Raw genomic sequence first — 25,765 nt, forward strand, 5'->3', positions numbered from 1 at the left:
TAAACAATTTCTTTGGACACTAGTTTTTCAAAAAGTCTTGAATCTGGATGTTCCTTGGTAGCCCAGGTGGGGCCCCTCAAATGGAGGGTAAAACCTGAGTGGTGGTCCACCTGCACCAACACGTGAATTGAAGAGAAACAACTTAGTCTTCTGTCCTAGGTTGTTCTGTTTGTGGGGCTTTTTTTGTTTTTTGTTTTCCTAAGGAAGATTGACCCTGAGCTAACATCTGTGCCAGTCTTCCTCTCTTTTGTATGTGGGATGCTGCCGTAGCATGGCTTGATGAGCGATGTGTGGGTTTGTGCCTGGGATCTAAACGGGCAAACCCCTGGCCCCTGAAGCAGGGTGTGAGAACTTAAACACTGTGTCGCTGGGCCGGCCCCTCTGTTTGTGGTTTTATTCAAATAAAGGAACCCATTTGAAATTGGTAGTGTTTGACTAGATTTAAAAGTTTTAATTAGTACAGTCAAGAGTGTGTTTAAAGGGGCTGGCCCCGTGGCCGAGCGGTTAAGTTCGCGCGCTCCGCTGCAGGCGGCCCAGTGTTTCGTTAGTTCGAATCCTGGGCGCGGACATGGCACTGCTCATCAGACCACGCTGAGGCAGCGTCCCACATGCCACAACTAGAAGAACCCACAATGAAGAATACACAACTATGTACCGGGGGGCTTTGGGGAGAAAAAGGAAAAAAATAAAATCTTTAAAAAAAAAAAAAAAAAAAAAAAAAAAAGAGTGTGTTTAAAATCTCTCCTCTACCTCTGACCTCACTCCCTGCCCCCAGACTGCCTTGTCTTTTTAACTGTTTGTTAAGGAAGATCCAGGCATTTAAGAGAGGTGCTGCCATGGGCCACGGTGTAAAGAGAGCTTCCAGGCCACGAATAGTTGAGGTGGTCCTTTTGTTCTGGGGCCGTTGGAGGGTTCCCTTTGCCCCCTGACTGCACGTGGGCAGATGGGGGACCCTCCTTCCCCCTCTCAGGTTCCACTTCTAAGGACTGCTCAGGAGGGGTCTGGCCTCAGGCCGTGTTTCCGTGGTGCCTTTTTGCTCTGTGATTTCCCTTGCTTTCTGTGCACGCGTGTTTCCTTTTGTCATAAAGGTAATGCGTGTTCATGGAAACATTGAGACAGGATGGAAGCAGGGATACAAGGAAGAAGGGCTCCATTCCTCGGAAGTAAACACTGTGTACCTAAGGTATTGCAGGTGTTGTCCCAGGTCCATACACGTGGCTTCCCTCATTCTGTGAGGGCAGCCTGGTAGTTTATTCAGTGATCGCTCCATCGGTGGACATTCCCCCTTATTATAGCTTTGCTTTCTTTAAAACTTACATGAATGTAGAGTGAACTTAGACACGTAAGTAGGTTTTATAGATAATGAAGTTTGTAAAACACCAAAACGTTGAATTTTTTTTATTTATTTATTTTTGGTGAGGAAGATCAGCCCTGAGCTAACATCTGTTACCAGTCTTCCTCTTTTTGTTTGAGGAAGATTGTCGCTGAGCTAACAACTGTGCCAGTCCTTGTCTATTTTGTATGTGGGATGCTGCCGCAGTGTGGCTTGATGAGCGGTGTGTAGGTCTGCTCCAGGGATCTGAACCTGTGAACCCCAGGCCGCTGAAGCCGAGTGTATGAACTTAGCCACTGTGCCACTGGGCCGGCCCGTTTAATACTTTAAAGAAATACTGCAGAAATTGGAGCGTTTATACGTGGCTCAGTTGTTAAGGGTGCACTTGTTTACTTTGCACAGCCTTTAGCAACAACTGTGACTTGTGGAATTATTTGTCCCTATGCAAAATGGGCCCTGTTTCTATTAAAGTTTTGTCCCCACCCTCGTTTTAAATATAGCTTTATTGAGAGATAATTCCCATATCTTGCAGTTCACTCATTTAAAGTGTACAACTCAGTGGCTTTTAGTGTATTCACAAAGTTGTGCAACCACCACCACAGTCAATTTTGGAAGATTATCTCGCCACACAGACACACCTGCACTCCTCAGCCGTCACCCCTAGGCCTCCCCGGCTCCAGGTGACCACTGACCTGCACTGGTCTGTCTGTAGATCTGCCTGTTCTGGACACTTCACATAAGTGGAACCATACAGGGGCCCCTGGTATTAAAGGACATTTTTCTTGTTAATTTTTCTTTGCAAAAAATGATTCTTCAGTGTAAGAAATATGCTTGTGTGTATCCTTGGGCACATATGCTAGGTTTCTTTGGAATGGATTCCTGGAAATGGCATGTCGAGTGGAAGGATATTTGACTTTTTGGTTTGAGTACTGCCTTTGGGGAGAATAATCTGGCTCTGGCCAGCCATCTGACCCCACTCGCTTTGCAAGACCCTCAGTATCAATGGGTGTGTTTTTCACTGTTAATCTGACAGGTGAGAAATAGTATCATGTTAATTAGGGGAGTGGAGCATATTTGTTAGTCATTTGTATTTCTTAGGATTTCTCCTTTGTAGTTGGGTTGCTTTTTCTTGATTTTTAGGAACTCTGTATTCTGGATTTTTTTTTTTTTTTTTGAAGATTGGCACCTGGGCTAACAACTGTTGCCGATCTTTTTTTTCTGCTTTATCTCCCCAAACCTCCCCCTCCCGCCCCGTACATAGTTGTATATCTTAGTTGCAGGTTCTTCTAGTTGTGGGATGTGGGACGCTGCCTCAACGTGGCCTGATAAGTGGTGCCATGTCCGCGCCCAGGACTCGAACCCTGGGCCGCTGCAGTGGAGTGCACGAACTTAACCACTCAGCCATGGAGCTGGCCCCTGTATTCTGGATGTTACCCTTTGGCTGTTGCGCATTGCAGATACTTTCTGCCCTCCTCCTGCAGCTTCCGTGGAGCTCTGTCTCTGCTGGGCATGCCGGGGCTTCCTTTCTTTCCCACAGGCGGGCCCTGCTACACAGTGTAGCAGGTGATGCTGTTCTCTTTCTCTGGAACAGGACTGTGTGTAAGAAAGCAGCACAGACGTGATTACGAGCCCTTCCATTGTGCAGGGGTGCAGGCCCCTCCGCGCCCCGCTGCGTTCACGCCCGTCAGCAGTCAGGGCTGGTGGGACAGGACAGTCCTCCAGGGAACAGGTGATTTTTACATAATCAGGCCAAACTGAAAGGCCCACACAAATCATTTTATTTAAGGAACACCGGTTGATCTCTGGCCTTCTTTGGGGCCTTATTTTCCTGTGACTGATTTAAATCAGGATTATTTCAGACTGCAGAGCTAACTGTCAGCTTTCAGTATGGTGGCTCTACTTTGAACCTTCAGGCTCCACCACTTAGGAGCTGGCGGGCCCTGACCTCAGGCCCTGCGGTGGCCCACCAAGGGCAGAGGACCAGAGAAGTCCCGGTTTCGTAGGACAGGACTGCCACCTGGAAGCGGGCTCCCAGCCAGCCTCATGTAGCATCAACAGAGGAGTTGATAGTCACTGGAAGCTGTGCTGCCGTCCTTGGCAGGCTGGCCTGGGGGCAAGAGCCCACTGAACTGCGCCTCCCCCACTTCCTCCACAGGGCAGCACGGGGGCTTCTGCAGAGGGACCTCTCACCTATCTGATGATCAGGACACACTTGACCAGATGGAGCTGGCAGTGGCAGCCAAGGTCTGAACGTTGGGACGTGTCAGCTCAGAGATGGGAGCACTGTTCTTTCAGCGTCATGGAGCTTTCGAGCTTGGGTGGCTTCCTCTTCATTTGGTCGGGCATGTGCCGGCGGGAACACTGCGGGGGATGCCATTCAGAGTCCTTATCATGGCTTCCAGGCCCTGCCCGCCTTCTCCCTTGCCCACCGCCCTTGTTGCTGTTCACTCTGTCTAGAAGGTGCTTCTCCAGGATCTCTGCCCGGCTGGTTTTCATTGTGTGGGCTCGGCCCAGATGTCGCCTCTTCCTTCATGGCTAGTGGTGTGTGTCCAGGCCCTCTGGCTCTGTCACAGCACGATGTCCCCTCTACTGAAATTATTCCCTCTTGTCTCCTCCCACAAGCAAGTAGCGCCTGGAGACCAGGGTGCTTATCTGGCTGTTCCCTCGCGAACCTCAGGGCCAAGCCCAGCTCTTGGCACAGACCAGACGCTTGATAAGTAGGTCGACTAACTTCTGAGAGAAGTCACTGGAGGCGTGGGCTCCCCTGGGCCCTGCCCAGCTGTGGCCGGAAGTGCGTGCCTTTTACACCTCCCAAGTTATTCCCACCTGGAGAAGATGTGTGTTGGGAAAGAGATAATCAGAATGTTGTCTTTGTTACTAGAGTTGGTACCCTAATTGCAGGCAAATAGGGCATACCTCCTTTTAGGAGGATGTGTGAAATCCTGGGGAACGTGATGATAATGGATTAGAAATGATCTTTTTGAAGCACAGTTGACATTTTCCACTTAGGCCCACGTTCAGAAATTGACTGCTTCTGAGAGGGTTCCCTTTCCAGTCAGGCCCAGGGCGTGGGGGCTGGAAGGCATTGGCCGTTTAGTGTGGTCTTTTGACTGGGAGGGCAAGCTTGTTGGCCGACGGGCCACGGTGCCTCGTCAGCACCTCCTTTCCGCCCAGTGGCCTTGAGGGTGGTAAAGTTTGGAGCAATGAGCCCTGGAAGGGAGAAGAGGCCACCTGTGGGCCTGGGGTGAGCAGAGGTGGTTGAGACTTGAGATTCCTCACCGTCTTGTGCCCCTTGAGGAACTTCTCCCCTTGGTTACCTCCAGGCTCTGCGCAGCACTGCGTATGTCCCACCGTCCCATCTGCAGCCCAGCTCTGCCTTGGAAGAGAGCCCTAAAGGAGACTGGACATTTCCCAGAGTCCTGTGTTTTCTGGGAGAGTCCAGAAGTCGATTCCCAGCTCTCAGGAGGCGTGGTTTCTTAGGGAGTGAGGCAGCTCGCAGCCTGCGGGGTCCTGATTCTGTGGATGCCTGCAGAGTTCCCCACGTGCTCCCCGATGCAGGGGCCGGGACACAACTGCCCCACCTCCACCCTGGGTCACTCGGTCCCAGAGGTCACTGCAGCCCTGGCTTCTGGACCCCTCCCTTCATAACCAGCCCCGATTGTTGCACTCCACTTCTCAGTCGTGCCGAGTACACCTTCTGTCTCTCACTGTTGGCTCGGCAGCTGCGTTTGCTCCTCTTGATGAGCTTAGAGCCGGGTTCCGTCATTGAGGATTTGTTGTGGACCAGAACCTCTGGAAATCAGTTGTATTTGAATTCTCCCAAATAAAAGTAACAGGGCTCTGCGTACGATCTGGAAGAGTTCTCCTGAACGGAGTGTGGATTTTGTGCAGGAGGTGGGTCACGTGATCTAGCTGTCCAGAGCCATTGGTGGTGTCTTCTGGTTCTTGGATGCATCGTTGACAATTGCCAGTGGGAAGAGAATGGCTAAGTCCTTGGGTCGGGGGGAGCAGGGGGTGGTGGCAGATTTTTAAGAAAGATGACCTGGTTATAAAATGTGCAGCAGGACAAAAATCATAGTCCAGTTATTTGCTGTAGCATCATTCAAGTGGCAAAAAACAGCAAAAGAGCTGGAAATGGCCGTCTGTAGGGGAATGTTTGAGTAAATCATGACTTCCTGTTCAGGTGCCCTGCAGAATTAAATCCACGTACATATTCGTGCGTGTGTATATGCATGCTGAGTTGGGATAGCTGTGATTTACCCAGGTAAGGTGAAGAATGTATCATTTCTTGTTCATGAGAAAAAGTGCGTGCACATTGTGCCTGTGTGTATATACAAACACTGAGAAAGCCTGGAAGATGACACAGCCATCAGTGGCTTCCTTCACATTAGGCTCCGAGTGGGGAAGGTCATCATTTCCCCTGTTCACCTCTGCAGCCCTTTGTTACTGTGAGCATTTAATTCTTTAAAATACAAACGTAGAAGTAAGTGTGAAGCCAGGACCTGCACAGAAATGTTTCTAGCACCTTTTTTCATGATATCCCGAAACAGATAGCAGATGAATGGTCGATGGAAGGTGTCCCTACCGTGGAACCTCCCCAGCAACGTGAAGAACCCAGTTGTTGACTGAGTCTCAAGGGAATCACGCTGTGGTCAAGGCACTTCAGAAGGCTGCATCCCTCCCATGTGTGCATTTGCATAACAGTCTTGAAATGCCAACGTTTGGAGAGGATGAGTTGTTGCCAGGGGTTTTGGGAGGGCGCATGCACAAGGGAGGAGGTGGGTGTGGCCTGAAAAGGGCAGCCCCAGGGCCTTGGGTCAGAACTGCCCCTATCTCTACTGTGGTGGGCACACAGACCGCTCACAGCGTCAAGCCAGTGTGAGTAGACGGCGCAGTATGAGTGCGCTGTAGCAGCGTCAGAGCCCTGGCTGTGGTCTTGTACTAGGAGTTTGCAAGATGATGCTGGTGGGGCCGATCGGGTAAGGGAAAGCAATCTCTGTTATTTCTGTAATAATTGTCAGTGTGCAGTTGTCACACGATGAGTTTAATAAAAAAGTGGAGTTGGGGCGATCTGGTAGGAATCATGCCGGGGTACAGGTTGTGTTGAGGGTAGGCATTGAAGAAGATTGTTTCCAGTTCGGGACTTTCAGCCTTCTCACACCGTTGTGCCTTTTTACTTGGGACTTTTCTCTTAGTTTCTTCCCGACTAGAGCCTCCGGATTCAGTGGGGAGCCCTGTCCCCTTGTCTTTTACCTCAGGACTGAGCGTTCCTCCCTGAGGAAAGGGCCGGATGGGCGGGTAGCTGTCTTACGGAGGCAAAGTAGAAGAGGTGGAGAGAGCAGCTGCTCCGTGGCCTGACAGCCCTGGGCCCTCCTGTGGCCATGCCCTGCACTGTCCAGCTGTGACCCTGCTCTGGTGGCAGAACCGCTCTAAGTCTTCGGGTCCGTCTGTAGGCAAGGAGACCCTCCCTCCCCCGGGGCTGCGGCCGTCACCCGAGGGGCTTTGTGTAGGGTGTTTGCATGGAGCCAGGGCCGGGAGATGGAGTTCCAGTTCATGAGATACTGCAGCACTCTGTGGGTCCTCCTCGTGCCCGGGATGTTTCTCTGCTGCTTCTGCCCCGGGGAGCTGCTCCCAGCTCAGCTCTCAAGCTGCATTCTCTTGCTGCCTGTCATGACCTGAGAATTGCAGGCCTGCTTCTGTGGATGCTTCGTGTTGAAAGTTTTCGTAAGTTTAGTGTTAGTTATATCCCTTCCTTCTTAGGCTTGAGGGTTTTCCACGTTGTCTTTTTTGAATGAACTTTGCATTTGGGATCGATTTTAGGTGTGCAGGAAAATGGCAGTGAGTGCCGCGTGCTCCCATGTGCCTTTTGCCCGGTTTCCCCAGTGTCAGGTGCAGATACCAACAACTGAGGAGCCAGGGACCAAACTCTAGATGACTACTTTATTTTTTTCCCCCATTAACATCGTTTTTCTGTTTCTGGACCACTTTGCCTTTTGAAGGTGATTCTTGAAATCCATGAGGTGGGTGGAATGTTTCTGGTCCTAATTTTGTGGGGAGCTTTAAAAAAAAAAAAGAATTCTGGGATGGTGCTCCTGGAGATTCTATGCAGTCACTCTGAGGTGGGCTTCCGGAAGAACCCCTCTCCAGCCCCAGCACATTCTGCCGCAGAGCCACGCGGACATGGCGGGGAACCACAGGCTGGGACCAGAAGGTGACTCAGGACTTCAGATTGGAGTCCTTAAGGCTGATGGATTTCCAGAACCAGTACTGACATTTGTAAACTGTCCTTCTGAAATATATTTGGGATTGCCAATTAAGAAATGAACATGCAGGGGCCGGCCCTGTGGCCGAGAGGTGAAGTTTGCACGCTCCGCTTCGGCGGCCCAGGGTTTTGCTGGGTTGGATCGTGGGCGCGGACATGACACCACTCGTCAGGCCACGTTGAGGCGGCGTCCCACATGCCACAACTCAAGTACCCACAACTTAAATATACAACTATGTACTGGGGGTTTGGGGGAGATAAAACAGGAAAAAAAAGAAAAAAGATTGGTAACAGTTGTTAGCTCAGGTGCCAATCTTTTAATAAAAAAAAAAAAAGAAGAATATGCAGAAAGATACCAGTGTCTTGATTTACCTTGATAACCTCTGCTTCATGTAATATTCTTTAAAATGGGTTCAGTGCCAGGAGAGAGGAGAGGAGGAGGAGGAGGAGGAGGACCAAGCAGAAGCCTGGGGGGTTTTGCCTTTGAGTTGAAGGTGAACTGGTCGAGTTGGGATCATGGTGTGCTGTGGGGCTCCGCCTGACCAGTCTGAGGCCTAAGCCTTGGCCCGGTCGCTCCGTGTGGTGCTCCATGCCTTCTGCCCTTTAACCGAGCCCTGGTTTTGCTCACTGGGTCGTGTAACTAGTTGGAAAACTCAAGGAGGGAACCTGGGGACTGAGTGGAGAGTGAGCTGGAGGTGCAGCTGGATCTTTGTGGCCCAGGCACCACCTGGCGAGCAGTGTGTGAACTCTGAGTTGGGAGGCTGTGAGGTTTCACTGTGGTGTTTGATCCCACACCCTGGCCCTTTGGGGAGAGGTTCAAGAAATCTTTGTGAAGTGACGGAAAATACCAAAGCCATCAAATTGGAATCCTGTTCATCTGTCACCTCATCCAGGAGTGAGATGCAGGCGTTAGGGCTCTGTCATTTCCATAGCAACTGGCAGGTGTTCTTGGGGTAAGCAGTCCTCTGTGTTATGACGTCATAGATGGAAATCAGTGGGAGAGAAAGCTGAGTATAAACACGGGCATCCTTGGTGAGAGCGGGAAATAAAGGCTTCGCAGGTAGCCAGGGAGCCTTCTGTGTGTTTCTAAACTCACTCTTTAAAAAGGTATTTTGTGCCTTTTTATATGTGTTAAAATGATGCCTCTGATACTTCCACAAGGCTTGTTGTCAAAGGTTACCTGTCACAGTAATGGAAACGACCTGCTGCTGCATTTTGGGGCGTCTCGTGTCTGTTTTGGATAATTACTTTTTCCCCCACAAACATTTGGCATATCAAGGACTTTTTGAGGCATTCCATGTTGTCGTTGGTGTTTGTCAAACGTATCCCCAGTCTTACCATTTGAGATCGTTGTGTGTCAGAAAATAAGTGTTGTCGTTCATCTTTGGTTGAATAAGAGTTGACACGTCTGGGAAAATTCCAGCTAGGCGGGACGTGAATCCAGGAGCGGGGGGACTTTACATGAAGTGATAGTACACGTGCGTGCCAGCCTTGCACCTCCTCCGACGGTAGAGTCTTCATCACTTAGGATAGTTCTGGAAGTCTGGTACAGACTTTTTGTGGATATCAGGTGCTTTCATCGTTTAATTCTGGTCCGGGGATTTACCATGTCTTAATTAAATTTTTAATCCTCTTGTTGAACTAACATTTCTGAGGAGCTTTTTAAAACTGGATATTCAGTCCCTCGGGAGCTAGGCTTGAGTTGCCAGCTTTTCCTACAAAGGTTCCATGGCAGTTGGCTGGGAGCTTCGTGAGGCCTGTCATTGGCCAGCTTCCTCATGTACGTGGTGGACCACCCAGGGACTTTTTCCCATTTCACAGCCACTGGTCTTGACCACCATCTGCGTGCTCATGAAGGGTGGAGAAGAGCAAATGGGTCCGCCCAGCAGGAGTGTGTTGAAGGGGGCTCTTGCTCCAGAGAACCCAGTCCACCTGTGCAGCTCTGCCTCTTTGCCTTTTTGGGGCGACTGCAGAGAGACCCTGTCTTCCACTAGAGCAGGATCCCTCGTTTTAGAAGATATTAGGCTTTCTTCAGTCACCACACTGCAGCTAATCCCAGTGCTGACACACTGTGGTGTAGTTTATTCAGTCGCACCCCCCCCCCCCCCCCCCCCCCCCGCCACACACGCTCAGAGAGTCAGGTGTTGTGGGTGATGATCCCTACATCTCTTGAATCGATCTTGATTTTTATTATTACCTTAACTTCTGGTGAAAAAGTGCTCCCATCTCAAGTCACCAAAACAAGCCCTTAAAGATACCTTCTTGGGGCCGGCCCGCTGGCACAGCGGTTAAGTGCGCACGTTCTGCTTTGGCGCCCAGGGTTCACCGGTTCGGATCCCGGGTGCAGACATGGCACCGCTTGGCAAGCCATGCTGTGGTAGGCATCCCGTGTATAAAGTAGAGGAAGATGGGCACAGATGTGAGCTCAGGGCCAGTTTTCCTCAGCAAAAAGACGAGGATTGGCAGCAGATGTTAGCTCTTCCTCCCAAAAAAACCTCCTTTCACCTACAATCTGAATTCACCTGGATGTCAGCATCTTCAGAATCAAGGGTCAGTTGTAGAATTCTCTGACTTGCCACAGTTTAGACTGCTTACACTGACATATCATCCTAGTTTTAAGAGCAATGCTTTGTTTTGTGTACAGAGAATTATGTCATTTTTGCATTTGTGCAGTATAAACCATATTTTAAAGCAATTGTAGTACAGATTTGAACCGAGCAGCTAAATTAAAGTACCAGGCCTACATCAAGGAAATTAAGATTTACAGAACACTCCTGTGATGTGAGTATGTGCGTGTATACAGCAAAGAATCACCCTGCCACCGCTTCTGTAGAACCTCTGAATAGTTTCTGATGTAGTCTGCCCTGTTGGCTTATTCATGTAAAGGGAAATAAGAATTCATATGTTCCTATTCCACCATATACTCTCTCTTTTATAACAAAGGTTACATGTGATGATCTTCGTTCCTTGGTGTCTTAATTTTTTTTAACTTAACTTAGAGAACTTTCCCTATAGGTATATTGAGAAACCTTTTCAAGAAAAATTACTGCGTAATGTTCCATTGGTGGAATGTGCCAATTATTTTGTAGGCCTTCGTAGGAGTTTTTCCTCATAAAATATTTTTATGACGGTTTGATGTAGTTAATTTAGGAGGATAGATGTGCATGAAAGCACATTTCAGTCAAAGTACCCAATTTTTTATTTTGCTTTTTTTGTCTGTGTTTGAAGAAGCTTTGCTCTGAGCTGACACCTCTTGCCAATCCTCCTCTTTTTTTGCTTGAGGAAGATTAGCCCTGAGCTAACATCTGTGCCAGTCTTCCTCTACTTTGTGTGTGCGTGCGACGCCTCCACAGCATGGCTGAGTGGAGCAGGTCCACACCTGGGGTCCGAACCTGTGAACTCCGGGCCACTGAAGCAGAGCATGTGGAAGTCCAGCCACTCGGCCCTGGGACTGGCCCTCATCTTGCTTTTTAAGCACGTGTGTTTTCGAGTTTAGAGTTTGAGCCAGTTAAGCATCAGCAAAAGGAATTTCTTCTTTTGCTACTCCCCCCCACTCCCCCCACCCCCCGCCACTAGTTTTTCTCTCAGGGGATGGTGGTTGAGGGATCAGTTTAAAAATGTATGTATGTTTGTTTTAAAAAATATCTTTTAACACAATTGTTAATTGAGTGTGTATATTGATATTTAATAAAACAAGGGTATCAAGCTTGGAAGTGGTCTAAGATTGGGTCGTAATACCTGTTTTCTTGGGCTTCCGAGGATTTATAAGGTGTATTTTGAGGTCATTAAGATGGGAAAAAGTGCGGTTTAGATTCAGAAATTGTTTGAGAGGTGTAACCTGATGGATCAGGGGTTTGGAGAGAGTCTGGAGGGGGCAGAGGGTGCTCTCCGTGGTGCTGAATCAGACCGACGGCTCGTCTGGATGGTGGAAAGGCTCAAATGCTGGAGACCAAGGACACACCTATGTAGCCATTTCAGAAACCTCTTGTCCTCTTTGTAGCTGAGACTCTTAGTTTCTGTTGGAGTGTCTGACGTACCAGGGAAAGCTGACTGGACGGGCAGTACATGGGGGCCGACGTTAATGAGATGCAGTGTGCTGTCCTGACGTGTGGAACGAGAGGATTTAAATGTGAGGCATGGTCCTTTTGGCCAGTAGAGGCTGTTTAAATCCTAAGTCTTGCCATGGTTTTTCCTTTTAAATCATGGACCTATGTCAGTAAAGGGATTGTTTTGAAATTAATGAATGAAAATAGTGATGAGAATGCGACAGTTGGAGTTTACACCCTGTGTTTGCCATCGTGCTTAAAAGTTTTGAAGCCACGCTTCTGATTATATGTAAATATTTTTCAAGCCAGATTTCAGCAGGCATTTAGAATGGCAAAACCATTTTATGAGTTTCTCAATCCTTTCCATCTTCTTTATATGTGCCCATCCTCCCAGGGACCTCCTTTCCTCGTTCCCTTTGTCCCCAAAACTCCAGTCCTGGTTTTTGCATGGGTTTGTACTTTAATTATATAGTGATTGACCAGAGACACTTTGAGAATGACAGTTTGATGTTTTAAGTACCCGTGGTAGGAAGTTCTAATGTATACCGTTTTGTGTGTATTAGGTAAACTCTCAGTATTTTCTCTAGGATTGAGCTTTAGTGAATAGGAAGCTTATTTCAAAATAGATGTCATTGCAAATGGAGCAGATTATTTTGTGGTATGGTGTGTGTTCAAATCCCATTTAGCGTTTTGAAAGCAACAAAAGCTCATATTTAGTGAACACCTTTTGGGCTAGAATGCGTTTGTTATGGCACAGTTGGAACTTATTAGTGACTGAAAATTGTCAAAAGTACAAATATGTTTTTATTTAATCCAAGCCATGAAGGTAAACACCGTGGAATTTCTTTGTTTTCTTTAAAGCTGGAGATACAGATGACCCACCAAGAATTACTCAGAACCCTGTTATCAACGGGAATGTGGCCATGAGTGATGGACACAACACCACCGAGGAAGACATGGAGGATGGTAAGTGCATGCGCTTGCTTCCTCGCATTGGCAGAGCACGGTCAGAGGCACAGACAGAGGCGATGCGTATTTCTTCCTTGAGTACTTCTCAGTTGCTTAGGAGTAGCTAGTTTTTAAGAGATTGTATCTGAGGAAAATTTAGGAGCCTGTTTTGGTTTTGAGTTTCAAGATTGCCTACCAATTTCAAGGTAAGTTGATTCTACCCAGCCTAGGCAAGAAGGCTTAAATACAGAAGTTTGTATTAGATGGGTATTTACTCAGGCCTACAGTTTTCCAGCCACAGCTAGTATTCAGGACAAGTATATCTTACAATCCTTTTCTTTTTGTTTGCAGCAAGGTACTTCTAGACATTGGAACTTGGCTTTCCTTGGCATTCTTACTGTAGTGTGTGCGTCAGTTGTCTGTAGCTCATAGTCCCTCCCCGTTCCCGTTAGGGGTGAAATCAGAATTGGCCTTCACTCTCCCACGCTAACTTTTGGGCTGTATCTTCCATGCAGAAAGCGTATGCATATGTACAAGCGTGGACATTTTGTGCCTAGGAAATCACTGTCTTTTGAGGCTATTTCTTCTTTATAATTTGTCAGTCTATGTGACCTGTACATTTGCAAGGTCAAGATCGTGAGAAGGTAGCAGCCAGTAATCACTTTAGGCAGCCCCTGGAATCTTGCAGTGTAATATGAAACCATGTTCTGTCAAAAGCATGTCCATCAATCCTCATGAGGGTTGTGTCCTTCCCAGGGGTGTAACGGGGCAGTTGAAAGAAACCATCAGTCACGGGCTGCACCACCAGAAGGACTCCTGTTCAGACCTCCTGCCAAAAGTTCAGCCTCCATGAGAAACTGCAGCCGTAGTTGAGAGTTCTCTCACAGTGCGGTTTACCCCTGGCAGCTGGCTGAGGCAATATCTGAGGAAGGTAACGAGGCGTGGTCTAAACCCGCTGCTTTGTCCCGTGGAGTGCGCTTTCCACTGTAGACGAGGGCAGCGGTGTGGGTGTGGTCTCTGTGGTGGCTGGGCTCTTGGTTTTATTTCAGACACCGGAGATGCCGGAAGTGGTTCAGAGAGCACAGTTGGGAAGGCATGGCCAGGTCTCGTGAGCCAGGGGTGCGTTAGGGATCGATTCTAGAACGTGTGGGGCAGTGGCTGGCCCGCCCGTCACTCACACTCCAGTCTGGTCTCCACAGAGCGGTTTCAGACTCACATTTCCGCACGTGTTTTCATCCGGGAGGGCTTGGGAGGAGGCACGAATGTAGATGAAGGGGCAGGTTTCTCGGCCTCGGCACCGTTGCCTGTTTGGGTGGATCAGTCTTTGGAGTAGGGGGCTGTCCTGTGCATTCTATAATGCCAGTGGCATCCCACCCATATGACCCCTAGTTGTGACAACCAAAAATGTAGACAGTGCCAGATGTCTCCGGGGGGCCCAGGTGCCTCATTTGAGAACCACTGTTTTGAGATCGTAATGTACATAAATAAAATCCCTTTCCTCTTGAGGCAAATTTTACTAAGTTATTAGCAGTAAATAGTGGTGCTGACCCATAGAACCTAAGAGTGCAAATGCCCCTGTTGTGAATTACCAAACAGGAAGGCATATTACAGGAGAAAGGAGAGTGGGCTGTGGCAGCCTTGCCTCCTGGTTTGGAATTTAGGTGCCTTCCAAGGGCCCAGGGGTGATAGAGTGAAAGATCCCATCGCTTTGGTGGCAGAGGGGTGGGAAGGAGATGGTCCTGGTCTGGGAGAAGAAGGCTTAGTTTACGGCAGCATTCTCCCAGCCGGGCTGGGTATTTTGAGGCACTCCTGCAGGACGTAAGTGTGTTGTGAGACGTGTTCAGAAATCTAGGAAATCCGAGGACTGCTAGGTTACCGAGTTTCTTATTTGCAGTACTTCCCAAGCTGTCGGTATCCTAACGGCTTTCTCCAAAAGACTTCTTAATGATTCCCCAAGACTCTGAACTGTAGAAGGCCTTTTTCCTGAATCTGCTTTTCGCATCTTAAAGTTGAGCGCACAGTCTGGAAACACTGGATTGGAATTCTCAGTGCCTGGACCGTGCAGAGGCCTTCTTAGTAAGGGAAGTTTCTCATGCGAAAGTTGAGGAGCTGACAACACAGGCTGGAAAAATGTTTAGTTGAGGTAGAGAGCATTTAAAAATCCTGTTAACTTAGAGTTCTGGGCAAGTCTCAGGATCACCTTCTAGTTGTATCTGCTTACTTGAGTTTAGTTTCTGACTCAGTGTTTCCTTCAATGACCAGGAGACGTTTTTCGAGGAAATGCAGCCTCTGCAGACCTAGATGGATCCAGATCTAGGTTTTTGGTACCCACAAAACAAACGTAATTCCTGGGGATTAACTAGGACTTGCGAAGACTCGTTTTAGAGCGAATAATTGGGGTTTGATAAGATTACTGCAGGTGCGCCATTTGGGAAAACTACTGGCCAACCTTTCTGGTTGAAACACCCAAAGTATTAAATCTTCCTGTACTTTTTCATACAACTGAACCCCAGGCCGGTCCGTTAGCCTATCCCCAGGAAGAGGAGATTGGTGTAGGAACGGGCACGCGGGTAGCTTTGGGCTGTGTGAGAGCTGACCCTGCCCTCCGGGGCCCGGATCGGAAGGTAGTGGGTGGTCCAGTTTCCTGACCGAGGCTGTGAGGCCTGCCGTCAGCACAGCTCGTTGTCGTGGTGTTCACAGTAGGAAGATGCAGGAGTGGTGAAATCGGTGCTCTGCCCCAGCCGGGCAGCTCACACTCTGTTGGGATGAAATAAGCAGTTCTGCAGGATATGGACTGTCCTTCATAATCCCAAGTGTACCCCTTTAAAAAAGTTTTCTACTTTTGAAGTAACTTGAGACACGGAGGAAGTTGCAAAAATGGTAGGTAGGTTCCTGAGTACCTTTCACCTGTTTTCTTGGGCAAAGACATTTATAGCTGTCAGTAATTCCACATAGGAGGGTAGTTAGGGCAGCCATGTCTGCCCAAGATGGGTTTCAAGTCTGCTTCTCTTTTTTGTAGACCCTTCTGTCTTGACCTTTTGGTATTTAATACAATTTTTTGATTGTTCAATTAGTATGAGGTTTAGAACCGTAGGGTGCCATTTTCATTCACATGAAATCTCGTGTTAAACTTCCTGATTAGCATATTTCAGAAGATACATCTGTTCTCAGAACGTGCCTTAAACGTGGGGCAGAGTCTCGCATCTTGCTTGTAATTCGAGTGTGAGCTGAGCCCCGGGAGCAGGGTGGTGCCTGGGCATGGGGTGCCGAAGGGCCTGCCGCCCCGCGGACTTGGTGCCACGCCAAGCTGGTTGTTGGATCCTACCTGATTTTTAAAGATTAATTCAGAAATTTGACTCAAATGTGGGGTGGAAGTACAAAAAAGCATTTATAATAATTATATCAATTTTTGTCTGTATAAAAATCTAATTCTACAAAGAGCTAAATTGTATCTGAAAAGAAAATAGATGCGTTAGCACAGAGATGAGCCCTTGTGACGTTGAACTCTTGAGGTCCCGGGAGTGTGTGTCCTGCAGCGATTTTCATTCCTAGTTTTCAGTTCTGGGGTCCCCGTAAAGCAGGCTGGTTTTGTGGGGTCTGTGAAGGTGGAGCATTAAGTTCAGCTCTGGAAGGGCATTTTATAGAGCAGAGGCGGGGTCCCTGTGCTCAGTGTCCACAGAATCTTGGGCGTTGCAACCCACTGTGGTCACTTTGTGAAACACTGCGGATGAGATAAAGCCACTTCACCTCAGCGAGCCTCACTTTCCTCCTCTGGAAGGTGAGAATTCACATCTGGGCCTGCCTGCCCTTGCAGGATTTACGTGCTGCTCGGATACGATCTGTCTGTCTGAAAAAGTGGCCCACTTTCCTCCTGAGCCAGTCTAGACCTCCTCCTCCTGAGCAGGTTTCTTGCCTTTTCGGTGGACTTCTGTCCCTCAGAGCAGCTAGGGCTGTCCCTGCCACCTGAAGAGGCTCGAGTTGTTGACACCCCGCTCAGGTGGCTCTCCCGTCAGCTGCCCTTCCTTCCGGAGGCCCTCTCTGTCACCTCCTGAGATGGGCTGCGTGTAGTAAAAAATTGGGGATGAAGAGTGTGGAAAAGGAGGTAGAACGCTAACCGTCATGTAGGCTTTTGGCTTTTTCCTTTGGTAAAGAGTACTACCCTCTCATGAGGACTGATGGACATGTTTTCTTAAGAACGAACTCAGCTAGTCACGAGCGTCAGCCGTTTCTGGGCACTGAGGAGGCTGTGTCCTGAGCACTCGCGCTGTTAGGGAGGCTTAGAGACTGGAGGATGGAAGAGGGAAGCGTGTTCTTGACATGCTCCTCTTCCCCAAGCCTGCGAGTCTCACTTTGTGCTTCAGCAGCCTGGGCGTCAAAATAGTACCTGGTTCTAAACCAGAGAAACCCTCCAGGCCCTTCCTGTCCTATAGACCAATTGTGGCTCCTCCAAGTGTGGCCCTTGGCCCCTGCCGGTCTGTGAGCTGTTCGCAGGCTGCAGCGAGATAGGTAGTGAGCGCCGAGAAAGCGGTAAGAGCCGCGTGTAGCGGTTCCACCTGCTGCGGCTGTTTGGTGCCGTGCATGAACGTGCCGGCCAGTAAGGGGTGCGCACGGTGGCCTTGGGAGGACTGCTCCCTCACGCAAGGAGTTGGAGAAGCACGATGTGGCACTGCTGGCTTTGTCCAAGCCCTCAGCGGCCGTGTCGCTTGGAAATGGTCGCCGTCAGTAGAAGGTGGCGTTCTGAAGTGTGGCTGCTAGCTGAGAGTGTGCTGGAGGCGCTGTATCCGTCCTTGGCTTTTTTGGAGGAAGCTGCAGTTCCTCGAATTGGCCTCGGCCTTGTTGAGTACCTTTCACGGTTTATACTCTTCAGGTTGAAGAGAATACCAGTTTCTTTCTTTTTTAAAAAAATATTCTCCTTAGGGAGTCCAGGCTGGTATTTCACAAAAATCGTGAACTAATGAAGTTGACGTTTATTTTTAGGCTAACTTCTTAGCAGTCCTGCCTCTCGCCAGCGCTGCGCTGCTGCGGGAGGGGCTGTCGCCTGCTCCCTCCCGAGGCCGCGCGCCGGCAAGCTCCAGCCCCTCGCCTTCTCCCGACTCACCCAAGTCCGAGCCTTTTTCTTCTCCTCCACTGGTCCTGTCCTTGGACAGGTGTCACACGAGCCATTTCATTGCTTCTCCTGAGTCCCTCCACTCACTGAGGATCACGTGGGAAGTCCGATAGAGCAGCCTAGACGTTCTTGTCCTGCTGAGCTCTGCAATTTGGGAGGGAAGGCAGTGTGTGTTGTTAGCCCTCTGAGTTGTGGATTTCGTTCACACAGAAGCTGTATGTTATCTTGCTGTTTTAGGTTATTGATAAATTAGAAACGACGCTCTCAATTTGCCAAAGACTTAGGCTTTAGCAGTCAGGTTGCGGTTGTGTAGAATAGTTCATCCCAAGTGTTTTGGTGCTTTCAGTGTTGTTTCCCCGTGCCCGGGCTCTGAGACTGACGCAGTGTTTTCTTGCAGACACGAGTTGGCGCTCCGAGGCAACCTTTCAGTTCACTGTCGAGCGCTTCAGCAGACTGAGTGAGTCGGTCCTTAGCCCTCCGTGTTTTGTGCGAAATCTGCCATGGAAGATTATGGTGATGCCACGCTTTTATCCAGACAGACCACACCAAAAAAGCGTAGGATTCTTTCTCCAGTGCAATGCTGAATCTGATTCCACGTAAGACGGTTTAAATGATGCAATTACAAATCCACAAATAGTTATAATACCTTATCGGAAGCCAAATTTGATCAGCCTGACTCTTTCTGAATTTCTTTTTGAATTTCCTTGCTGCCTCTACATAGCCCTTTGATTTTAAATTAGATTAAATACATTTCCCTCTTTAAAACTCCACTGGTAGGTATTATATCCAAACTAGAAATGGTGTGTGTTTTTCTTGGAAATGAAAATTGAAGTTTGCGTGTTAGAGTCTGCTAGCCCATGGAACGCGGAATGGGCCCACCTGCACCAGCTGACTCCTGGATTACCAGGCTGAATTCTTAGTCTACCAGTAACTGCCTGAGGGGAAAATTCTGGTTGAGGAAATTCCTCAGGCCCGACATCCTCTTCATGGTGTGTTAACCAGTTCCCTGTGGGTTACTCAGAAAGTGCAAATTAAAACATTCTTTCAGGGTTTTACAACATGGGCCTTTCTGGCTTATTTTGGAAAAACTTTTTTTTTATTCATGTAATTTCTGAAAAGAGGCATATATAAAATGTCTTAGAATTGAGAAAAGTCTTGGTGGTCCCTCTGTTCAGATGAAACTAAAGATTAGAGGCTTCACATTTTCTACCTCTTGATTCCATCTCAAAAGTTTGCCTTTTCCCCTAAAAACTGTCACTGTCCAGCCTTTATCAGAAGCCCATTGTCTGAAGACAGACAGTGTTTGAAGGGATCCTGGATCAGTGTGCCCCTGTCTCATTCCACATCCGAGAGTCCAGGAAAGCTGCTTGCTTGGGCCGTGTCCATCCAGTCCCCCCGCCACCCCCAGGTGGGGACCCTCCATGAAGACTGGTCCCCAAGGCACCGGCTCCAGCTGTTCGTCAGAGCTCCAGGGAACACAGTTCATTGTGTTTTTCTTTTGACTTGAGTGTTTAAGAAGTGCCAAGCCAATCTCGTGGTGCGGCCAGGGCCTGTATAGGGGTGACGATTTTTTCTTTCTGTGTTCACCTTATGACCTCATCTGATGTTGGGCTGGATTTTAGTCCAGCAGACAACTGTACCCGAACAGGAGTTTGGAAAAGCAGCTAGCGTCTGCTCTGCGCTTGTAGTCGAGTCTGCAGCCAGGGCAGAGTGCGCTGCGACATTCTTCTGTAAAGCTCCACCATAGTCGTAAACTTTAAGTGGACTTTGAAAGTGGTGTATCTTTTTGGTTTTTAAACATTTTAAGCATTGGTCCAGGGTCCCCGAATTTGACTGCACCCACAGTCGTTTCTTCTGCGGCTTGTGCTTTGGGGCCCAGCTTGGGGTTCCTCGGGAGCCCCCAGCACAAGCCTGCCGGGCAGCCTGTGTGACAGGTGCTCTGGGGGGACTGGAGAGCCACAGAACCTGCGAGCTTCAAGGGCACGAGGGACACCCAAGGGGACACCTTTATTAGGAAATCCTAGGGCTTTCTTAAGTCTGTTCATCTAAAAAAAAAAATAATAATAATCAGTTTTTTCTTTTTTATTCTTTTCAAATCGTATCCATAATAGATACTAGAACCAAAAAGCTGTAGTCTCTTACAAAATCTAGGACCAGTATTCCAAGTTCAGAAACTTGTATTTTATAGATATCAATCAAAAAAACTTGGCTTAAAACTTCTTAGAAGTTAAAAAATAAATAAAACTGTGAGTTGGATCACTACACCACAGGCTGCTTCCGGGGCACCCCTAAACCCTGTTAGCTTCTTTCTCCATTAAAGATAAACATATCTCCTGAACTCCCATCCCGCCAAAAAAAATAGAGAAAAAGGAAAATCAGTATGGGAGTTTTTGTGCGTATTTTTAAAAGCATAAACCTCAGTTAGATATCAGCACTCAGGCTTAGATTCTTCTCTCTGGACAGGTCGTGGTCTTGTCACGCACAGGCAGTGCTGAAGATCATAAACTACAGGGACGACGAGAAGTCCTTCAGTCGTCGCATTAGTCACCTGTTCTTCCATAAAGAGAACGACTGGGGATTCTCCAATTTTATGGCCTGGAGTGTAAGTACCAGCGCATCCAGACTGGAGAGCCTGAGCGTCAGTCCGTGTTGCTATAGTTCTTTTATTCTTCAAATCCTTCTCTCCGTTTTGGAATCAAAACGTTTGTTTAAAGAGTTGGACAGGCATCTGAAAATGTTTCCTCCACCTTTGCTAGCTGAGGTTTTTAGCAGCCGCAGGACTTGTGTCAGGCGCTGTAAGGTAGTCAGTAGCTTTCCCCGTAGGCCAGATTTCCTTCAAAAGAAATGCTGGCTGGGGCTCTTTCCTGAGCCAGGCGTAGCGTGGAGTGTTCACACAGTGGCATTACTTCCCGAGGCCGTCATCTCGGCTGCTCCTTGCAGAGGTGGCGGCCACTGGAGCGTCCCCACGCCCTGCTCCGATGAGCAGGCACCGATGCTTCCCATCCGTGCTCTGGCGCGGAGCCCCTGTGCCTCGGGCCGCCCCCTGAGGAGCCAAGCTTCTGCGGTTTTTGTTCAGAGGACACTTTTTAGGACAAATCACAACACTGCAGAACTAGAAGCGCCATTTGGGTGTTTGAGAAAGTAGTATTTTAATCTGTGAAGTCCAGGGTAACTGTGTCTTTGGAATGAAATGAGTATTTGAATCTTCTCACACAAGTTGGATATTCTCCTCTTTTATAGGAAGTGACTGATCCTGAGAAAGGATTTATAGATGATGACAAAGTTACTTTTGAAGTCTTCGTCCAGGCCGATGCTCCCCATGGAGTTGCGTAAGTTTCCCCTTCATTGGGTGCTATTAAGAAATGTCTTTTGTGCTGTGGTCAGAGAGGCATTAGCATGTTAACAGATGCATATGTTCAGCAGACGAGCCCCCTCCGCTCGCCTGCCCCTTGGCACACATGTGCAGGATGCATAGATGTGTGTGCCAGCTTCACGTTCGTTCCTTTGTTTAGCAGAGTGATGGAGCGGTTTCCCTATGTCGGACCGTCCTGTGCACTAGGAGTGTAATTCTGGTCGACGAGACAGCCATGGGTTTCTGTCCTCAAAGAACGTACAGACTGGTTGAGTGGAGGAGTTAAGACCAGTCTGTAAATAACCACAGCAGGAGATGCTCTGTTCTTATTTGAAGAGGGCAGGCATGTGAAAATCTGAGAGTGGCCTCAGTGTGTACTGCTGGGGAAGCAGGGGCGGGTTGAGCACTGCTGATGGGTTGAGGTGGCGAGTGAGGTAACGGGGCCTGGAGGAGGACCTGCGGGGGACACTTCCGTCACTCAGTCCAGGGAAGTCTGGGACAAGAGAAGGGTTTGGCCTTAAAAAATGTATGGGATTGGGTCACTTGTTGACAAGGAGGGATAACAACAGAATTTGGCGGTCGGTAGAGCAACATTAAAGACACCAGCAGTGAAGTTTGGGACCGGGCAGTGATCAGGACAGTGTGGAGAGCGGACTGAGGGCTGACGGTAAGCTGGGACCAGCTAGTAAGAAGACCAGCGACCTTTTGAAGGCCTAAAGGTGAAACCACAAGACGCTGGGGTGGGGGGAGGTGTGGAGTGGCAGGCGCCAGCCTTTTGCTCATGTCGTTTTCCTCCTCATGTGGCCCTGTCCTCTGGCGAGAGTGCCTGGGTGAGCTGGGTGGAGTGGGGCGGAGAGTGGGAGGGCGGCTGAGGAGGAGCTGTCTCCTAGGCCGGGTCCTGGCCAGCGTGGCCTGGGGTGGAACTGGGAATTTTTTAAACAGCAAAGATTTATTAGCTTTTATATTAATCGGGTTGAGGCAGGAGGACTCAGACTTTTCTTAAGTGGCCCTTTCAAAACGTAGGCTTGAGTTGTGTTCGGATACCAGGAGTGCAGGGCAAAAACAAGGTTTTCTAGTTAAATTTTTTGTGGGTTCCCCCCCCCCATTTTAAAAACCTGCCCCTCTATTTAATGATACATGTCTCTTGGCTAAAAAAGTGGTTCGGGTCTTTCAGCTTTACCAGTCAGAGCAGATTTCTTGCTTTAGTCTCGCTTGTCAAAACCTGGTCAGCCATTATCACCTGAATCTGTGACTGGAAAGTAACTGTCTGTAACTCAGGATTCTTGCATTTTCTTGCCAGTTTGTGAGATGATTTGCCCACTCCTGCATTTTGACCAGGGCCATTGGTGAGCTGAGCGCGTCTGTAAGGCCTGGAGTCGCAGGGTACTGCTGCCCTGACCGCACGGCACATGTTCCCTGTGTTGGTCACGCTTGGTGGAGGCCACGTTTGTTCCTGTCTTTGCATTATATACAGAGGGAGGTGGGCGGGTGGTTCTGCTTTCAAGTGGCGTTCTCGTTAGCTTCCTGTTAGTACTTGGGGGGAGGGAAGGAAGGCAGAGGGGACTGTTAACTGAGAAAATCTGCCTTTTCTTCTAACCGACCACCAAGATAGCGGACCAAAGAGACAAAGCTCGAGGAGTTTAGAAATCTGAACTAAATTTGCCAGTGTACGTGCCTGTCTTTTCCTGTATCTGTGACTCTACGGAAGAGAGGGGTTTCTGCTGTTTCCATGTCTGGCTGACTACACCTGTGACCTAATATGTGTGTAACAGAACTGCTTTTACGTTGGGGGTCGGTTTGATAGAAACACCCAGAACTTAATTAGTGTCTGAGTGCTATCTTGGTGAATGATGGCAGTGCTGCTGCTGGCAGACAGCGTTTCAGCTGCCTCTTGAGTGCTGGCCTTGAATTTACCCCTGTCCATGCACTTGTGACCATCAACATTGACCATTGAAGAGGGGCCGTGTGATGAGAACTCCTGGCCTTGGCGTCGTTGGTGCCTGGTGATGAGTTACTAGCCTGGAGGGGCACTCGGACTCCCGTCCCGGGTCAGGGTGGTGGGAAGGAGGCAGTGGTGCGCAGCACTCAGGTGTGGGCTGCCACCCGGCGTCTCGCCGAATCGCTGTCCACACCCTGCAGAAGCGAGGGGCCGTCCTGTGCCGTTTGCCCTCAGCCTCACACTGATCTTGTAGGTGGGACTCGAAGAAGCACACGGGCTATGTCGGTTTAAAGAATCAGGGAGCAACTTGTTACATGAACAGCCTGCTGCAGACTTTATTTTTCACAAATCAGCTACGAAAGGTAAATGGATGGTATTTCCCTCCCTCAGCCTTCTGCCCACCCTTTTCTCTCAAATGTTAGGAACCAGCACAGTCCTCACCAAATGTGGCAGTGTCTCCTGCTCGAACCCTGGTGCTGTCTCCTGAGAGGGACCCCACTTCTATGCTTGCACAGAGCTCTCCCCCTCGGTGTTAGGGCACTTGTAAAGCTAAGCTGGGTGATCGAAAGTTGACTACAGCTCATAGACCTGACTTTAATTGTGCTAGAAATAATGCAAGACATAAACTGTTTTTAGATACGAAAGTTATTAGCAGCAACATTTGAAAAGTTTTATATCAAAATTGATTAGTTGAAAAACTACTGGCTTCAAAGTCCAGTTTTCACCAATTGTGGATAAAACTTATGTTTCTAAGTATTAATGAAAAGAATAGACGTCCCTTGAATCTAATGGAGGGTGGTGTTTGTACTTCAGGCTTGTCATCTGCACAGTATGAAGTGGCGCAGATAGCGTGTGCTCCTGGTCCTGGGGACCACTGGCTGGTCTGCTGGCCTTTCGTATTATACTGGCACTGTTTCTAGACAGCAGCACTTAGCAGGGTAGGATTATATTGTGGGAATAGCAGAGTGTGGATAATTTCAGTGGCATTTAAGTTTCGTCAAATCTATTGTTCCCAAGTAATGTTAAGTTAAAAACTGTTGCTCCAAGAAGTACAAAATAAATGGTTCTCTTTGGATGGGAGCTATAGGTAATTTTTAATATTCTTTTTTACTTTCTTGTATTTTCTAGATTGTCTCTAAAGACTTTCATGATTTTTAAAAAAACTTCCTGACCTGTTTGGGGGATAGTTAAAAGCCCTAGCAGCTGGCGTACCCATTGTGATATTAGACGTGATGCTTTCACGTGAAGTTCCATTTTCATTTCTGCGTCGATTCTTTTAGGCTGTGTACATGATGCCGACCGAGGGCGATGACTCGTCTAAAAGCGTCCCTTTAGCGTTACAGAGGGTCTTCTATGAGCTGCAGCACAGCGATAAGCCCGTAGGGACAAAAAAGCTCACCAAGTCCTTCGGGTGCGTATGGGGCCCGCCCGCCTGGTCGGCTGCCTGCTTTAGGGCGAATGAGCGGAGGGGGGAAGAACTGAGAGCATAGCGTAAGCACTGAATTAGGGCAGTGTTTTCGTCATCGCGCTTTGTCTGACCTCTTTGGAAAGAGAAATTTTGTTTTAGAATTTTGCATGAGAAATAATTCACTGGAAGTTTTACTTTTCAAGAAAAGGACGCACGGAGTTTTCAAACGTATATACAGTTACTTGCCAACATGACCTCCCGTTGTAGTAAGATTGTCAGAACAAGATAAACTTTTGACCATCTCGGTGTCCTGATAAAATTCAGTTTATCTTTGAATTATAACCCCCAAAAATAATGTTCTCAAAAAATGAATTTAAGAGTAATGGCTGATTGTGCAGTTTAGGTTTTTAAATCTACATTGATTGATAATTTACTTTCACTTGAAATTTGGCAGTTTTAATCATAAGTGTTTCGTTTTGTCTTTCTAAGGTGGGAAACTTTAGATAGCTTCATGCAACATGATGTTCAAGAGCTGTGTCGAGTGGTAAGTTTTAAGCCATAATTGTATCCTGCTTACATGTAATTCTGAGGCACTGTCAGAAGTTGCTACCAAGTGAAACCTCAAACCTACTTCACGTCACTGTCACTCAGACACGCCCATCTTGTTCAGGACCAAAACGAGGCTAGGAGGAAGAGGCAGCATCTATCTAGTTTAAAAGCTAGAAAGAATGGAAAAAAAGGATGATTCTTTGAAGATGAAGTGTGAGGGGGATTAAATTTCAATATAGTAGGAAGTGTCCTTTAGCTTGTTCAGTTGGGATGTCCGTCTGAGTTGTTAATCAGAAACAGCAGGTTGGCCTGCGTGGCTGTCCTGGTTGTCCTCCTACACTTTAGAACAGTGGCTCTGTTCTTACTCTGCAGCCTCAGGCCCCTCCTTCACACAGAGGTTCTTACTGAGGCAGACCTCTGTGTGGGGGGTCCTCCCCCAAACCATCTTGTCACTAACAAATTCCCATTCTTTCAGTCGTGATGAAAGAAAGACACCCACACACATACCTACACACACACACACACAGGAAATGGCTATTCAAGGTGATTGGCTGGGCAAGGTGTGTTTTCTTTTTTGCAGCACTAGCTGGATTGAATCCAGTTCATTAAATATCCATGGACAAACCAGTCAATCCTGTTGACAGGCTCAACCTCATTAATCTCTTGGTGTGGACCAATACGAGTTAAGTTTAGTGCTCAATTTACATGCTTTTCCACGGAGGTAAAACGAATATAAAAAATGCTTCTAAAGGCACTACAGATTACTAATTCATCCCAAGGCTGTATAAAGGGTTAATCTCAACTGTTGCATGTAGATATTT

The 25,765-nt window shown here is 48.2% G+C and overlaps 1 protein-coding gene across 9 annotated transcripts in view; it reads left to right on the top strand.

The window, feature by feature from the left end:
• USP7 (ubiquitin specific peptidase 7) overlaps positions 1 to 25,765 on the top strand; it is a 62,253-nt gene that overhangs the window by 17,621 nt on the left and 18,867 nt on the right. For 2 of the 9 annotated variants that reach the window (XM_070566800.1, XM_008528248.2), the window contains exons 2-8: positions 12,503 to 12,607; positions 18,094 to 18,292; positions 20,160 to 20,298; positions 20,937 to 21,025; positions 23,241 to 23,349; positions 24,268 to 24,398; positions 24,885 to 24,939. In XM_070566800.1, the coding sequence (XP_070422901.1) occupies positions 12,503 to 12,607; positions 18,094 to 18,292; positions 20,160 to 20,298; positions 20,937 to 21,025; positions 23,241 to 23,349; positions 24,268 to 24,398; positions 24,885 to 24,939 (827 nt within the window). Of the gene's footprint in view, positions 1 to 7,426; positions 7,545 to 8,545; positions 8,703 to 12,502; positions 12,608 to 13,345; positions 13,521 to 18,093; positions 18,293 to 20,159; positions 20,299 to 20,936; positions 21,026 to 23,240; positions 23,350 to 24,267; positions 24,399 to 24,884; positions 24,940 to 25,765 lie in introns of those variants that run through there. The other 7 variants (XM_008528249.2, XM_070566802.1, XM_008528252.2 and 4 more) reach the window with 7 other exon arrangements.

This window comes from Equus przewalskii, chromosome 12 (genome assembly GCF_037783145.1).
Source record: "Equus przewalskii isolate Varuska chromosome 12, EquPr2, whole genome shotgun sequence".
NCBI lineage: Eukaryota > Metazoa > Chordata > Mammalia > Perissodactyla > Equidae > Equus > Equus przewalskii.